At 37.0% G+C, this 18391-nt stretch overlaps 1 protein-coding gene across 5 annotated transcripts in view; it reads left to right on the forward strand.

Annotated features, from left to right (window-relative positions):
- Positions 1–489: 489 nt before the first annotated feature.
- SMARCAD1 (SWI/SNF-related, matrix-associated actin-dependent regulator of chromatin, subfamily a, containing DEAD/H box 1) overlaps positions 490–18391 on the forward strand; it is an 82044-nt gene continuing 64142 nt past the window's right edge. For 2 of the 5 annotated variants that reach the window (XM_047717998.1, XM_047718002.1), the window contains exons 1-3: positions 807–964; positions 1243–1481; positions 15525–15702. In XM_047717998.1, the coding sequence (XP_047573954.1) occupies positions 1292–1481; positions 15525–15702 (368 nt within the window). In that variant the 5' untranslated portion in view covers positions 807–964; positions 1243–1291. Of the gene's footprint in view, positions 628–806; positions 965–1242; positions 1482–15524; positions 15703–18391 lie in introns of those variants that run through there. The other 3 variants (XM_047717999.1, XM_047718001.1, XM_047718000.1) reach the window with 3 other exon arrangements.

Consider the following 18391-nt stretch of genomic DNA (forward strand, 5'->3'; position numbering starts at 1 on the left):
GCCTAATGTTAGAACAAAAAGGGTAAATATCCTTAAGGTAGTATTTCCGTCAAGATAGGTGAATTGTCATATTCCACTCTAAGAATAATCCTGTCAACAGTGGGGAGGCGGTTCATATGCTCTGAAGCTCAACACACCCGGGTTTTTACTTCTTACTGTTTAACATTTGCAGGCCTCAGTTTTCTTATTATGTAAAAAAGGCTTCTTGTAAGGGTTGAGATTATTCATGTAAAACATCTAGCACACTATTGCCATCATACTATGTATACATTATACAAAATATTATACATTATATCAAATGTCATATTATTTATTATGTTATTGCTATTGTGCAATTTATCATTGTTCTATTTAACAACTCTTGCTAACCTGGAGAAACAGGCCAAAAGCGCGCTTCCCAGGCGTAGAGGCGGGTACGAGTTACCATGGCAACAGCGCGCGCCTAGACATCTTCCGCTCGCGCGTCGCTGGAAAAGAAAAAAAGCCTAAGCTGCGTGTTGCGTCATCACCGAGCGCTCGTTTGGGCTCTCCGTTTTGGAAGGTCCCGGCCCGGCTACCGTCGCCCCCCCCCGCCAGGAATTATTTTTTGTTTCAACCTTTGTTACATCGCATCGAGCCTGCAAGACTGTAAGTACTAAAGAAAGAAAGAGGGCGAGCGAGGGAGCATTAAAAAAGTGATGCCGCAGCACACTCCCCACCTCTGAACCCTCCCTATGTTTTCTTGATCCTATCAGCTTCCTCTCAGCTGGGATCGCGCCGCGTCAACTTCCGGGCGGGTGCCCGCCAGCGCGGCCTCCGCCGCTCCCCTTCTTTGGCCCCTTTGTGTCCCCGCAGTATCGAGGCGCGGGCCCTGGCACGTCCTTTCTCGAGGCAGGGAGCACCGTAGTGCAGGGAGCCTCTCACTGTGGGCGGGCGCGCGGCCCGCAGGGGGGTTAGAGTGGGGAACGTGCCTGCGCGTGCTGGGGTAAGAGGAGGTTGCACGAGGGTCAGCGTGTGGTTTGAGGAAGGAGGGGCGGGGCGGGGAGGGGGGAGACGAAGGGGAGTAGAAAGAGCAATGGAAATTTTTAAAAAGATACTCCTGTCCACCTTCTGATTATTGTGGCCTAACAATGAGGCGCAGCCATAATAGTCATCCTGTGCCATGTTTTCGTGCTCTTAATTGCCTTGGGAATGAACTGCTAAGGCTTTGTATTTTATATTGTTTTCATGGCCTCTTTTTCTCTTTTTATTTTCTTCCTGCAGATAGTTCATTTAAAGCTCTTAATTCCACAGGGTGGTGGTTTCTGCCAATATGAATCTTTTCAACTTGGACCGTTTTCGCTTTGAGAAAAGGAGTAAGATTGAGGAAGTGCCCGAAGCAACCCCTCAACCCACGCAGCCTGGCCCTTCTTCACCAATTTCTCTTAGTGCTGAAGAGGAGAATGCTGAAGGGGAAGTTAGCAGGGCAGGCACACCTGATTCAGATATAACTGAAAAAACAGGTGAGTTACAATGTTGCAAAATGATGTAGCATCAAGAGGTATTTTTTGAGAGAAAGAAATTCTAATATTCTTGACGTAATACATACTAATACATTGTCCTCTACCTTGCCCTTTAAAATACCGCTTTGCTGCCAGAAGCACCATATACCTGCCATGAACTGAACATCTATGGCTCTTTCAGTTTTATATGAAGTTCTTGGAATATGATCCAGTGATGGAAGTTGGTATCTGAATTTAGGTCATCCTTAGGTCAGAGTAGATGCTTCTGGAGGAGAAGCTAGGTGATTCAGACTCATGATGTAGACTTTGAGTCTGTTATTTGACCAGGTATTTACATCTCGGTATTTTTCCAAGAAACACTGCTCACTTACTATGAACCAGACTTTAGACTCAGGGTGCTTGAAGACAACCTCTAGACAAATGAAGAGCAGATCCCATTCAGATTTTACCACTATTTGACTTCCTGGAGATCCCCAGGGTGCGAATGAGTAGTTGGTATTCTTCAAGGTGAAAGAACCATTTCTAACCTCTTCAGCAGGTTGTCCCAGACAATGGGATTTGAGAGGAAGCCAAAAATTAGCATTTCCATCTTAGTCTGTGTTCTTTGAACAGTGAACAGGACATATTTGAACTCTTAAGTTTTAGGCACTGTGCTGTGTTTCACATTCTCTCATCTGATTTGTACGGCAGGCCTACAAGATGATACCCACATTTTGCAGAATGAGACCCAGAGAGGTTAAGTTGTTAGGAATTTGATAAACCTGGAACTCAAATCCAGTCAGTCTAGTTCCTGAGCATAAACTTTTGTTTACACTGTGCAGTTTCTTATGAAGGGTGGAAGGAATATTAGAAGTTTTCTTTTAATGTTTATTTTAGTAATATCTTTTTTAATGCAAAACTCAATATTTCCCAAGTAGCTTTTAAGCTGATATGGCCCTGACAAGATTGGTAATAAGTATGCTGTTATTGTTGGTGTCTTATTTTATTTGCTAGTCTTCTGTTTAATTGTACCAGTGAGGGCAGACTCCCTACACATTATCATTTGAATGACATTTAAAAATCTTGGGTGTAATTGGAACATGCTGGAATGATTTGGTAGGTTGAATTGTGTGGTAATGGGGAGTCATAATTTTGAAAGGCTTTGTTGTATAAAAGGTTCTAAACTCGTCCAGATTCTGTGGGGAACCACTGAAGCTTAGGACCGCTGTCTCTTTGTTTTCTTTCAATAGGTGTTTACTTTGCATAACATGCTGTAGTTAATGTGTAGATATCCAGGTACTTTAATATTCTAATAATGAATATATGAATCTGTGTCTTACGTAGTTAGAGAGGGCTGGGAAGGCCAGCATGTAGGCATGGGATTTTGAATCCTTAGGAATCTCTACTGCTTCATTTCAGTTAAATGGGATATTGGACAAATACTTAAAATCTGAGATTAACATTTTTTCATCTTTAGGATAAAAAGCACTTTGTAAACTGGAACACAGTGGGATATTTTATTTATCATTATAAATGTGAAATTCTTAATTGTCTCTTCGAATCAGAAGATGCTGCTGTACTTTTTTTTTTCCCGTTTAAGGAGATTTCATTCATCTTTATTGTAATTTTTTTTTTCCTCATGTGTAAATTTCTCATAAACTGAGGTTACTTTTAGGACTCACATGATTAGTCTTAATAACATTGGGAAATACGAAAATTGTTTGTTCTGGAAATGGTGAGAATTCATCCTACTAGGAATAGAGAGAAGATTGGTTGTAGTTGGTGTTGATTGTAGAAAAGATGATTGTAGTTGGTGTTGTAAAATTGAGAGAATCTTGAAAACGAAGGCCAGGTTTTGGTTTTACATTGTGGTTACAAGAGATCCATTAAAGCCTTCACAGATAGAAGGGTTGATGAAAGTTGTTTTGTTAAAAAAAATCAGTCTAGCAGTCCTGAGTACCGTACTTTGTTAGAAGGTAAGTTTTGACAGGAGATAATTCACTTTGGAAGTAGAAATAACAGTAGGAGTCGAGAAGAAAGAGAGATAAGAGATTTCAAAGAAAGAAAGGGCAAAGTTTTAGAACCAAATCTATGGGAAGAATGAGATAAATAAGAATTTAAGTTCAGGGTCACCTGGGTGGCTCAGTCGGTTGAAGATCTGCCTTCTGCTCAGGTCATGATCCCAGGGTCCTGGGATCTATTCCCACGTTGGGTTCCCTGCTCAGCAGGAAGCCTGCTTCTCCCTCTCCCACTGCCCCTGCTTGTGTGTGTGTATGTGCGCTCTCTCTCTCTCTGTCAATAAATAAAATCTTTTAAAAATCTAATTAAGAAAATGGTAGTTTTGTACATCAGAATAGGTGTAAAGTACCCATTCTAACCCATTGGGCATGCCTTTAAAAATTCAAATAAAAAATGTCCTGTCCCCAATTTAGCATGTTGGATGAGACCTAAAGCAACTTAATATAGAGGTGGGGAATTTTCAATTAAGTGTTGGAGCTTGAGCCTGTATACAGGACGAAATACTGAAGCTGGTTTAGGCTCCTGACTAGAGATTAGGGAATCATTGGTGGAATATGGTTTTTGACCTTATTTCCTTTATCATGATGTGCTAACTTCTTATTTTGCTGTTGTGTGTAATGCTATATTTGCTTATTTACAATAGAGTGTTAGGGTCTAAATCAGGTCTAAATCACCTATTTCTTTTTTGTTGTTGTTTTTGTTTTTTTTTTTTTTTTAAAGATTTTATTTATTTGACAGGGAGAGAGAGAGAGAAATCACAAGTAGGCAGAGAGGCAGGCAGAGAGAGAGGGGGAAGCAGGCTCCCCGCCAAGCAGAGAGCCTGATGCGGGGCTCGATCTCAGGACCCTGAGATCATGACCTGAGCCGAAGGCAGAGGCTTAACCCACTGAGCCACCCAGGCGCCCCTAAATCACCTATTTCTTAAATAGAGTGGAAATTGTAAAAATTACCTATCAATGACATTTTTAGCTAGCTCTTTTAATTTTAGCAATATGAATTAAGATTTTATTTCCTACCACTCTCTCTCAGTTACTGTGCCACAGCCATATCTTTTCTTAAATATGCAAAGGATAGTGCCTTCTTTCCTTCTTCCTCTTTGCTCTTCTTTGTCCAAGACCATGCCCGCTGATAAGTGCGTATGACTCTGGGCTTAGTGATGTATTTACTGTCTTTAGAAGCCCTTCCCCTGATCACACTCTCTGAAATAGCAACACCTCTCCCCGCCCTCAGCTTTCCTTTTCTGTGTTTTTCTGTGTAGTATTTATTTCTACCTAACATGATTCTATATATTTGTTTCTCCCTTATTAAAATATAAGATGCATGTGAGCAAAGACTTTTTCCTGTTCATCATTGCTTAGAGCAGTGACTGGTGCATAGTAAGCTCTTAGTAAATATGTATTGAAGGAGGGAGTATTGGGTGATAAGTGGGCAATACTAGTACTTTGTACAAATTTTTAGAAGTATCCTTTCTCTTGAAACAGCCCCATAGCCATCAGGCTTCTTCACCCATGCTAACTTGAAACTGCTTTTGATGCAGGATAGTCTTCCTTCACCCAGCCTTTGGATATGAGGGCATACACTTAACTTGTGGGCACCTCTCCCTCCTGTGTTTATTTTGCCCTCATGGTGTCACATTATTAATGGTTATTGCTTGCTTACACATTTTTTTCTTTTGACCTTTTTGAGAGCACAGTGGGTTTCAAGGGAATAAAATAAAGGCACATGAGTGAGAGAGGAGAGAACTTACTATGTTTTATGCATAAAGAGTAAAAATAAGACCAAAGCTTGATCCTCAAGGAACACCAGGAGGAAGGGACATATAAGTATATATAGTAAAATAGTACAGTGTAATAACTCGGGAAAATATTAAGCAGTGTAGAATCACAGTCTAACTCAGAAATGATTATCTTTTCCTGGAGAGGATCAGGAAAAGTCACAGAGAGGTAACTTTGAGTGAACCCTAAACAATGAATCAGTGCTTTTTTTGTGAACAGGTGAAGAAAATATACATTGTTCGGGAGAGTGATACATCCGTGAGAAGGGAGGTTATCTGTGGAAGAGGCGGTTTAGGGAGGTATAGATAAAACTGAGAAGACAGACGTGTAAACTGCTGGGTTGTAAGGGGCCTTTATATGCTATGCCAGGAAGGACGGACTTTTTTGGGTACACACCAGAGAACATTTCAGCATGGGAAGACTGTTGATGAAGCTGTTGAATTAATTGAAGCCTGAACGTAGGAAAATGATAGTAGGATAAAGGAGTCATTTTAGAGAAGTTTTATATTTCAGTATTTGATGGTATTTGGTGATCAGTTAAATGTAGAGGGTTTGAAGTAACTCATTTCTTGCTTAGACAGCTGGGTGATGGGCACTATTAACTGAATTAGGCAGTGCACTTAGGAGAAAGATACTTAAACATGTTTTCAGGTCACCTGTTTCAGAAATGAGGTCTAGTGGAGGATTGAACATTAGGTTTGTAGCTTAAAGATGGTTGGAACCTTCCAAATCGACTTTGGAAGGGTCATCATTGTGGTGTTAACAAAAAAATATCCCCAAGCAAGGCATATAGTGAAAAATTTCAACATTTAGTGGTGAACAAATGAAGACAGACCAATGAAGATAATAAAGGAAAACTTGAATAGTCATAGAAAATAGTACTCTGAAAGCTAAAGAAAGACAAGTTTCTAATTTTGTGTATAGTGAACACTATCAGATACTGTAGACAAGTCAACTTGGATGTGGACTGAGAGACCACTTTCCTTGGAAATTAAATGTTATTGTTGACCTTTAACAGACAGTTTCAGTAGAAAGGTGGGGAAGTGAAGGCTAGTCTTTAAAGAAGGAAAAGAGAAAAACAGCTTGACAGTACAGTAGTGTCAAAAGAAGATGTGTCAGGAGTATTGAAAATTCAGCATATTTTTGGCCCAGGGGAAGAAGCCAGTGGAGAGGGAAAGGATGAAGGGAGGGGAGGTATCTGAAGACAGGCATCTAGGGCATGGGAACAGATGCACAGCTAGACTATTTAATGTTGCAAAGAAATAGAGACACATTTTACCTGTGGAGAAAAAGTGATAAAAGTTAATGGGTTAATTAGTTATTTTGTGGTTGGAATGGAGGAAAGTTTTAGTAAATTCTTGATTAATTTCTTTCCCTAGTGAAATACATTCAGTATCCTAAAATGATTACCATTTCAGTGTGGTGGTCATGTGGAAAATAATAGTTGTTAATAAGAAAATTTAAAAATTCCAGTTAATCAAAAAGATTATTCCAGTTAATTAAAAAAAAAATGCTTTCCAGAGAGCACTGCTCTGTCATACAGGTTGTGTGATCTCAGGTAAGACATTAACATTTTTGGACTTCATTTCCTTTGCCTAGGCTATTTTCTTCAAAATAAAATGTTATATGTAAAATATGCAGTATTGTATAATGAAGAATATTCTATAGTCTTTATTTTCGGTGTTTATATTCATATTTTTTTTCTACCTGAATCTATTCCAGGTTTTTGTTTTTATTTATATTATATATATAATATTTACTTATGCTTACCTCTTTTTTTTTTTTAATGACTACAGTGTCTTATATAGATATAATTCGTGTAGTTTCTTTAATGTACATCTGTTGGTTGGGTTTTTTCTTCATGGTTTTTTTTTTTGCTGTTAAAAGAAGGCTATAGTGACCATCCTTTTACACAGATTTTTTTAGCTTGTGTACAGTCTGAAGAAAAATTCTTGGAAATGGAATTGTCAGATTAGAGTGAATATTAGTAATATTTTAGTAATTGCCAAGTTACCATACACAGTTTTACCACTTTGCACCAGATTACAGCTTGGTTTTTAGATGTCTACTTTTTCATACTAGGCTAAAATATTACAAACCTTTTTTATCTTTACCAGGGAATTTAATTGCTTTACTTTTATTCTTTAAGGTTAATTGTGTGTTTTCGTAAAGGTATTAGTCTTCTGGACTTTTTCTGTGTTCCGTTTTCTTATTTTCTGATAAATGATTTGTAAGTTTTTTATTCTTTTTATTCCTTGTTTGTCACTGAGAAATATTACATTTTCTTGTGGTCAGTTTGTTCATTCATTTCTTTGATGGCTTCTAGGGTTTAGGTCTTGATCAGACAGGCATTCCTTACTATCACATTATAAATATTTTCATGTGTATTTCATTCTAGCACATCTATGTTAATTTTATTTTTAATTGTAAAATATACATAACATAAAATTTACCATCTTAACTATTAAGTATACAAATCATGTGTTAGGTACATTCACATTATTGTTCAGTTGATCTTCAGAACTCCTTTTATCTTGCAGAAATGAAACTGTACCCATTAAACATTTCCCTCCTATCCCCAGCCTGTGGTAACTATAACCACCCTTGTACTTTCTGTCTCTGAAGTAGACTACTCTAGGTACATCATAAAAGTGGAGTCATACAGGATTTGTCTCTGTAACGGGTTTTCCTTTGCATAAGGTCTTTAAGATTCATTCATGTTGTAGCATGTATCAGAATTTCCTTTTTAAGGCTAAAAGCATTCTATTGTATGTATATACTACATTTTGTTTATCCATTCATCTTTGGATGGATACTTGGGTTGCTTCTACCTTTTGGTTATTATGGCTAAGACTGCCATGAAATGTGTGTACAAATACCTCTTTGGGACCTTGCTGTCGCTTCTTTAGGGTATATACCTGGAAATGGAATTGATAGATCATATAAGAAATCATCACATGTTTTCCATTAATACCTGAACCATTTTACTTTTCCACAAGCAGTGCACAGGGTTCCAGTTTCTCCACATCCTTGCTAACACTTGTTACCTTCTTTTTTGTTGTTTGTTTTGATAGCCAAACTAATGGATCTGAGTCAGGTTTTGTGTTAATAGCCAAACTAATGGATATGAGTTAGGTTTTGTGTTGATTTTTATTTTACTCTTAAATCTCATCTAGAATTTATATTATAAAGACCTAAAGAAAGGATGGTACAGACATCAATATAGTCTAAATTCTCATGTATATTTGCATCTTATAGGCCATTAATCTACTTCGTTAGTTTTATATTTGTTTACCCATTGCTTTAACTCTTGTAGTTTTAAGGTGTTGTTTTTTTTCTTCTTCTTTGACTGGAAAGTTCAAAGAAGTGGTTTCTATGGCTTTTTTTCCTTAAATTTCCAAGTGGCTGAAATTCTGCTTCAGTGTTTTTATTAACATTTGCTCCTAATTATACTCTTTCATAACTGGAGAATGTGGTCTACAGTATTTCTGTTTTGGTTAATCTACTGAAATTTTCTTTGTGGCCTAATTTGCCATTAATTTTGTAAAAGTACTAAGAGTACTTGAAAAGGTGACATAATCTAAGTATAGATTAATTATATACCAAATAACAGATGAATTTTATTTATATAATTTTATTCAAACTGTAGATGACAAATATTGTGTCAAAGTCAATTTCTTGGATCTTGACTAATTACATGCAACTGTTTCTTAGTGGAGTAGAATAAGTCTTTTTTTTTTTTTTTTTTAAAGATTTTATTTATTTATTTGACAGAGAGAGATCACAAGTAGGCAGAGAGACAGGCAGAGAGAGAGAGGGAGAAGCAGGCTCCCTGCTGAGCAGAGAGCCTGATGCGGGGCTCGATCCCAGGACCCTGAGATCATGACCTGAGCTGAAGGCAGAGGCTTAACCCACTGAGCCACCCAGGCGCCCCAGTGGAGTAGAATAAATAGAAAATTATCAAATATCACCAATAGCCTCTGAAACTTTTATGCTTTTATTTCAGTTATATATGTTTAATAATCATGTCTTGGGTCACAATCTAAAATGGGTCTCTTACAGTGGGTCCCAATCAAAAATGTTTTGGAAAGCGTCATTATAGGTTTTATTTTTGTGCAGTCTGTTAAGAGCTTGGAGAAGAGAGTTAAAGCCTTATATTTGTCTCTTGACTTTTTGCCTTATGTATCCTGCAGCATTTACGTCTTTCATCATTAGTATGCAGTTAAGATATATGTTATGTTTTTTGTTGTAGATCTAAATTCTCTTATTAAAAAATGTGTCTCTCAAGTTAGATGCTTTTGTTTGTCCAGTAACAAGAGCATGGCTTTGTTTTTCTTTACATTTTTCCCATTTATCTTTTCTTTTGGCTTACGCCTGAGATGTTTCTTCTCTTATATCATCTTAGAATGATGTCAGAAACTACTCTTCAGTCTTGTATTTATTATTGTATTTTGTCTTTTTTAGAGCTTGCATCAGAGAAATAGTTTGTCTTTTAGGAAATGTTTATGGTATTTCTGTTTCATTATGACACAAATTAAGGCTGCCCAGATTTTACCATCTATTATTTTGGTTACATTATAAAATGGTAAATAAGGGGCACCTGGGAGGCTCAGTGGGTTAAAGCCCCTGCCTTGGGTTCGGGTCATGATCCCAGGGTCCTGGGATCAAGCCCTGCATCGGGCTCTCTGCTCGGCAGGGAGCCTGCTTCCTCCTCTCTCTCTGCCTGCTTCTCTACCTATTTGTACTCTCTGTCTGTCAAATAAATAAATAAAATCTTAAAAAAAAAGATTAAAAAAATAAAATGGTAAATCAGTGATGTGTTTTACTTGGTATTCAGAGGAATTGCCTTGAAAGTTAGTTGCCATGTTAAAGAATTGAACCATGTAGAGCAACACAACTAGACGATCAGAAGTGGCACAGTTTTCTAAGTTTTCAGGACAGATGTAAAGGTTTATGTATTTTTCATTCTACTTTGGAAGATAACTTCTATTTATGGGCTATCAAATTAATTTGGACTACTTTAGTGTGAACTCATAATCTCCTAGTAGTGATTTTTGTTTGTTTTCGAGTGGCCCTTGATCTTGGACCCTTTGGAAAAGTGAAACCAGTGTCAGACTTAAATGCTTCTTTTGTTTTATGGTAGACTTAGATATGAGAATGGGTACAAGCACACTGGAAAAATTTGGGGTGTAATATTGCCTTCTCTTGAGTATACCATTGGTGTGGAATTTAGTTTGGAAAAACTCCTGGAACCTTGGAGTGTTCTTGCATATGCTAATGATGTAGGTTCCCATTACCTTTTGGTAATGAGAAAATACTCATCTTCTATCTCTAAAATACAATGGATTTCTTTATGATCTGTGTATGAAAAGATAGGCTGTTTTCACTCATGCTCCTGTAGCATTTTTTTTATTCCTTTCTCATGGCACAAATCATATTTCATAACAGTTACTTAAGTGCACGGCTACTTAGCTCTTACTTGTTTCGTTGGGGCAAGTTGAACTTAATATTCCCTACCTCCTGGTACAGTGCCTTATGCACAGAAGGCAGTCAGCAAATGCCAGAATTTAATAGTAGCTGATGCCTTCATGATTCTTTCAGTGTTTCACCATTCTTTCATTTGTATTTTTCTGTCCTGTCTTTTTTATGTTCTGCTTCAAAGTGCTTGTTTGGCTTGGGTCAAAAACCATCACTGCATTGTTATGGCCATTGCCTCTTAGCTATTTTTGCTTTTGCTTACTTCCAGAAATAGTCCATATAAGCAAATCTAAGCAGTAAGCATTATTCTAATTCTAAATTATTGACTATATTGGAAAGTTGCTATTTTTATATAAATAAACTCTTACTGTATCCCATCAATTTTTAAAGTGTGGTATGTGAACCTTTAGCATCCCTAAAGATAAACTACTTTCATAATAATGCTAAGGTAGTACTTGCCTTTTTACTATGTTGATGGTACAAAGGCAGTGGTAGGTAAAACTGCTGGTGCCAGGCACCTGGGTGGCTCAGTCAGTTAAGCGGCTGCCTTCGGCTCAAGTCACTATCTGATCCCACCGTCTTGGGATCAAGCCCCACATCAGGCTCCTTGCTCAACAGTCAGCCTGCTTCTCTGCCTGCCATACCCCATGCTTGTGCTTGCTCTCTGTCTCTCTCTATCACTCACTCTGTCGAATAAATAAATAAAATCTTAAAAAACAAAAACAAAAAAACTGCTAGTGCCTTAGCACAAATCATGGCCAAGACTCCAAACTGTTCTAGTAGTCATTGTCAGTTTCACTTAAGAATTTTTTTTTTTAAGATTTTATTTATTTACTTGACAGATAGAGATCACAAGTGGGCAGAGAGGCAGGCAGAGAGAGAGGGGGAAGCAGGCTCCTCGTTGAGCAGAGAGCCCAATGTGGGGCTCGATCCCAGGACCCTGGGATCACGACCTGAGCCGAAGGCAGAGGCTTTAACCCACTGAGCCACCCAGGTACCCCAAGAATGTTTTCAGTAAGGCAGTAAAAATTATTAATTTGGGTAAATCTCAACTAAGCAATAGGTGTCTTTAATATTCTTGTGAAACAAAATGAACCAGCCTTTGTTGTATACTGAAGTGTGTACAGTGGTTAATTCAAGGGAAAGCATTTGAACAGTTGGTTTCAGTTCTGATTTGAACTTGTCATTTTTCACCAAACACCATTTTTACTTAAAAGAATGACTGACAAACTGTAGTTAATCAGACTTAGGTGTGGACATTTTCTTAAAAATGGACAGTGATACCAAGGAAATAATTGGCAGCATTTACCCTGTTTTCAAAGGAAAGTTTGGATTTTGGACTGTGAGTTTGACAGTCTCGGATATTTCAAGATCAGTGGTGATATTAATAAGTCTGATTTTTAAAAATAAAATGCCATGAAATATGTCAGCATTTGGAAGATCTACATTAATCAGCAAGTGAACCAGTATTTTGCAAATGACCAGTGCACACCATGTTACAAAATAATGCATGGTTTAAAGGTCCATTAAAGTGCAAGATAGACCAGTGGGTTTAAATGTAATAGAACGCAGAAGTTTATTCATATGGTTCCAGATTCCACATTGCAACTGACCTTTAAAAAAAACTACCACCTGTCAAATTTGGGTTTAGTATCAAAGAAGAATATCCATGGTATTGTAAAAAAGGTTAGGAAAATACTCTTCCTAACTGTATAACTGTGTGAGGCATGATTTTCTTCATAAACCTAAACAAAAACAGTCTATTACAATAGATGAATTGTAGAAGCAGGGGAATTTAGCTGTCTTATATTAAACCAAAGATTTTTACAAATATAAAACAGTGCCACTCTTCTCATTAGATTCAGAGGAGAGGGATGGAATGAGAGGATGTAGTTTTCATAAAAATATTTGTTACTATGTAAACAGTTTTATAAAGTTTCTCAGTTTCTGCTTTATAATACGATGATATCATAGATATAACCAACATAAGCAACATAAGCAAAAGCTCTTTATGGTGTTCATTTTTTAAGAATGCAAAGGGTTCTGAGTTTGAGAAATGCTGTTGTATGGTAACCTTCCTTTATCCTACATATTGTCAAACTACTTCCTCTGTTAGTCACTTACCAGTTGGGCTATGGGGATGTCACTTGGTTCAGAGCTGTGTACATGTTTAAGGTATATTTTAGGTAGAGATATATAGGCATATATAATGTATATTATATAAAATATAAAATATAATATGTATAATATATAATACACAACATATATAATATACAAAATAATACATTAAATGCATACAGTATATATATATGTAATGTATATATTTTGATGTTGTGTATTATATTACCAGTAAGAGCTCTGAGTAATTGAGTACATGATGGAGAGTATGCCAAACTTCTTAATTTTTTTTCTTAATTTTTTTCCTGTCTCATTAACTAAGCACATTAAGTATGCGTTTTTAAAAATTGGTATGTCTTCATTGTGTATTTTGTATGATCTGTGTAAAGTAAGAGGAAAAAATGAGAGAAAATCAAAGATGAATATGTAATCAAGTTCAAGAAACTCTAGTTCTCCTAATGTTCATTAACACATCTTTTAGGACCCCTCCAGGCATTTAGGCGTTTAAGTAGCTAACTTTAAAAAGATTATTGTTCAAAAATAAATAAATAAAATAAAAGTTTATTGTTCATTTTGAATAAAGAGACTTTGAAGAAAAGCGGACAGCCCAAATCATTTTGGTTTCAAGATCAGTGGTGATCTTAGCCCTTTGAAAATATAAGAAAATAGGACACTAGTTAACATGTTTAACTGATACACAGTAGCTTTAGGTGAGATTTTTGCTACAGTGAACATCTAGTTTTGAATTTTATGTATGCTTTGTGATGTATCGGAACACTTTGTAAAAGCAAAAACCATATTACCCTCATACTTTATAGGAGTTGGACTGTAATCTTGTTATTCACATAACTATCCAGAATTTGTAAGTATTGTCATGTTTATGACAGTTAATAGAGCTGTGATTTGTTCCAGTGCAGAGTTCTTCATCCAGGTTCTTCACTCAACATTTATAAAATTTTCTTTTGGAAAAAAAAAATTTTTTTTTTTTTGTAATGTTTATGTAGTGTTGATAGGACTTGTTTGTAGGAAGAAATACAGTTTTAGTGCCCTCCAGGTGAATAGTAGTTGTGTAGGCCATGGTTAATCTTAATTACTAATATGGCTCAAGAGCTTCATTATAGTGATTGCTATCATTTTGTGACAGGTATTGGGGATGGTCTAAGAGTTTTAGAGTATGAGGATTTAGACCTTTACACATGGATTTCAAATTTGTTACCCCCACCCCATCCCACATAACTTTGGACAAGTTGCTTTCTCTAAACCTAGTTTATCTATAAACTGGCCATATAATGTGTACCCTCAGGATTATTATGAGGATTAAAAATGTGCATCACGTGAGGACTTGATTCTGACTTAGAAAGTAGTTCATGGAAGTGATAATTTTTTACACTGACACCTTTGAACTAAAGATTCATGTGGTCATTGTTTGTTTTTTTTCAAGATTTTATTTATTTATTTGACAGAGATCACAAGTAGGCAGAGAGGCAAGCGGGGGAGAAGGAGAGGAGGCTCCCTGCTGAGCAGAGAGCCCGATGTGGGGCTCGATCCCAGGACTCTGGGATCATGACCCCAGCCGAAGGCAGAGGCTTTAACCCACTGAGCCACCCAGATGCCCCTGGTCATTGTTCTTTAAAATACATTCATTAGACCAAGGCATTGACTACTTTAATATGAATTTCTTAAATGTGATCTTTTCGTTCTCACGTATGTAAGAGAGAATGGTGGTTTTGCTGGGATAATAATTTTGGAACTCCACTACTGAAGAGAAGAGACCTTGGTAAGATATCTTATTCCCCTGTTTTGAATGAGACAAAATTTTTTAGCTTGTGAGGACTGCCATAAGCCACAGTACTGGGTGGCTTAAACACACCTTTATTTTGTTAATGTCTGGAGGCTGGAAACCCAGGATCGATTGTTTCTGAGGACTTCCTCCATAGCTTGCAGATGGCCACCTTCTCACTGTGTCCTCACATGGCCTTCCCTTCATGCGCACATCTTTTGTCTCTCTTCTTATGACATCACTCATACTGGATTAGGACCTCCACCAAAGCAGTCTCCTCTTTGAAAGACCTTATCTCTAAATATGTTAAATTCTAGGGTCCTGGGGGTTGAAACTCAAGAATTTTGGAGGGGTATAATTCAACCCACAACACTCACATTTGTGTAAGAGGTAATGTGTATTGAATATGGGCTATGTTCCAGTGTCTGAACTAAATGCTTAATATATGTCTTCTGATTTTATGTTCACATGAGCCCTGTGATTATTAACATCTCTATTTTACACGTGAGGACATTGACGTTTAGAGTGATTAGCTTGGCTAAGAGACAGGATTGGAGTACAAGTCTTTTGGGCTGTAGTGTCCATGTTCTTTTAGGCCAGAATTGAGTACTAGGAAATAATAGCTCAGAGAGAAAAAGATGACATATAAAGCACACTTCTCTTTTACAGTTTCTACTAGGGTCTTGAAAGTAAATTAACCTCTAAAGTGGAAGATCATTTAACATCAGCCCTGGTTTGACTATTAATTTTTTCTTTAAAAACTGGTGGGGATTTTTGGTTTTAAAATGGAAACAGTGAGCAAATTAGAGATTTTTAGCACATGATTGTAATTATCGAAAACAGATTTATTTCCAAGTTGCTGAAAATGCCTTTCTTCTTCTTTTTCTTTTGCAGAAGATTCTAGTGTTCCAGAAACTACAGAAAATGAAAGGAAAGCTAGTATATCATATTTCAAGAATCAAAGAGGAATACAGTATATTGATTTGTCTTCTGATAGTGAAGATATCGTTTCCCCAAATTGCTCCAGTACAGTTCAAGAGAAGAAATTCAACAAAGACACGGTGATTATAGTGTAAGCAGCTTAATAGATTTATTTGTTATATTTGCCTATGTAAGAGGTTTTTCAAGAAAATGTTACTTAATTTGAAAAATAGTTTGGTGACTTCTCTCTTTTTTTTCTTTCTTTTCTGCCTTTTTCCTATTGCATCTTGGTTATTTTTTTCCCTAACTTACAACTGTAGAGAGGTATTGTGTGTGTGCATGTGCGCATTTCTGGATAACGCTGATTTTCAATAAAAAGTTAATGAGAACAGATAATTTAATTTTTTAACCCTCCATCAACAGGGAAGTTATTTTAACATGTACTTTTCTTTGATCATCTGTAATTGCTTTATGATCTATTCTTGAGTCCCATAGTCAAATCATTTTAACATTTTTTGGACACATTCTGTGAAGTAGCACGGAGCTTGTATTATAGGTAGAAAGGCAGTAAACAAATAATGTAGTATACCAAATAATAAATATTATGACCAAAAGGGAAGGAAAATAATGGCGTTCAGGGCCAGGGGTGGGGGTGTGCTTTCTAAAGAGCACAGTTGGAAAAAAGCTTTATTGAGAAGATGATGCTTGAATACAGATCTGAAGGGGTAGGAAAGTGTGAACCATATGGATATGAGGGTGTGGGGCAGGAGTGGAGTATTCTGGTCATTGGAAGTAACTTGTTCAGTGACCAGAAATGGTTATTATACCTGATGTTTCTAAGGAAAGTAGGGGGCAGATGAAATCAGAGAGAAACACCTAAGGTCACAAGGTAACCAGTGGGGTAGAAGAGGGATTTAATTATAAGCCCATAGGCTATTTGGCTTTTACTGTGAATGAGATAGAAAGCTAATGAATGGAGTCTATTGAGCAGAGGAATAAATTATTTCACTCATATGTTTAAAAGGTCTTTGAGACTATAGGGGAGCAGTATTAGAAGCATGGATACTGTTGTAATAACCCAGGCAAGAAATGATGGACCCTTAGACAAGGCTACTACTTGTGGGGATGGTTGGAAGGAGTTAGATTCTGTATATACTTTGAAGGTAGAGCATAGAGGTTTTATTGTTGGATTTGGGGTGGGAGAGAAAGGAGTCAAGGATGATCTTAAGATTGGCCTGAGCAACTGAAGAATGGAGTTACCATTAACTGAGATAAGGAAGACTGTTTGGGGTGTGGTAGGGGACCTCCTTTTGAAGGATAGATTGGCAATTCAGTCTTGAACATGCTGTATCTGAGAAGACTCTTAGACATCTAGGCAGGAGATGTCAAGTAGGCAATTGGATTTGTGACATTTGAGTTGGGGAGGTCTGGGTAACGTCTAAATTTAGGAATTGTCACAATATAGATTTGATATTTAAAGTCATATGATAAGGTGAAATCACTAACAGATACTGGTACAGCTGGACAAGAGATGATCTCCTGGTTGAAGGACTCAGTCCAGGGGAACTTGGGATTTTAGGAACAGGGAGATGAAGAGAAATCTGTGGAAGTTCTAAGAAGGAATAGTTGTTGAGGTAAGAGAAAAGTCAGAAGGTTGTGTGTTCAGAAGCTAAGCAAAGAAAATGATGCAAGAAGGAGCCAAGAGATTGAGAATGTCTGATGATGATAAGATGAGAATTCCTCTTAAAGTGAACTTCTTGTAAGTAAGCCATAGTGAACACGCCTTTCTCCTGAAATTCACTCTGAAATAAAAAATAGTGAAGATCCTGCAGGGTTAAATTTATTGGATTCACATTTACCTGCTAAGAATAAGGTCATTCTCTTAAATTACAAAAGAAGCATCTCAAATTCAGAAATACCAGTAAATGTTGACACAGTACAGGTATCAAATGTACAGTACAAATTTAAATATTTCCAGTTAATCCTGTTAATGTACTTTATGGTAGTGCCATTCAGAAATACTGGTTTGTAAATAAGGGATATGCTCTAGAATACAAATCAGTGTACCAGTTTCTTCGCTAGTGAAGTATTAGAAGGAAAAATCAACTCAACTAAGTGACTTGCTTAGTAATGTAGTTGTTTTACCTTCTGGTGTAAATTCCTTATCTTGTCATTTATGGACAGCAGTGTGAGTTTAATAACTAGCAGTCAGTCCTTAGACCATATTTTAAGTAATTACTTTATGGTAATTTTTCCTCAGTATCATGTTGGATTTTTTTTTGAACAATGTCATGTATCTTTAGTTTCATTTAATCTGTAATGAGATAGAAAGCTAATGAAATGGAGTGTATTGAGCAGAGGAATAAATTATTTCACTCACATGTTTAAAAGTTTCTCAGCCTCTTTTTTTTTCTTTAAGATTTTATTTATTTATTTATTTGACAGACAGAGATCACAAGTAGGCAGAGAGGCAAGCAGAGAGAGAGGAGGGGAAGCAGGCTCCCTGCTGAGCAGAGAGCCCCATGCAGGGCTCCGTCCCAGGACCCTGAGATCACGACCCGAGTCTCAGCCTCTTTTTGTTTCTCCTATCATTGGCCTTTGAAGATTAAGAGGCCATTTTTTAAAATTTTTATTAACATATAATGAATTATTAGCTCCAGGGCTTACACACTTCATAGCACTCACCATAGCATATACCCTCCCCAGTGTCCATAACCCAACCACCCTCTCTCTAACCTCCCTCCCCCCCCGCCCCCCCAACCCTCAGTTTATTTTGTAAGATTAAGAGTCTTACGGTTTGTCTCCATCCGATCCCATCTCATTTCATTTTTTCCTTCCCT

Source organism: Lutra lutra, chromosome 2 (genome assembly GCF_902655055.1).
Source record: "Lutra lutra chromosome 2, mLutLut1.2, whole genome shotgun sequence".
NCBI lineage: Eukaryota > Metazoa > Chordata > Mammalia > Carnivora > Mustelidae > Lutra > Lutra lutra.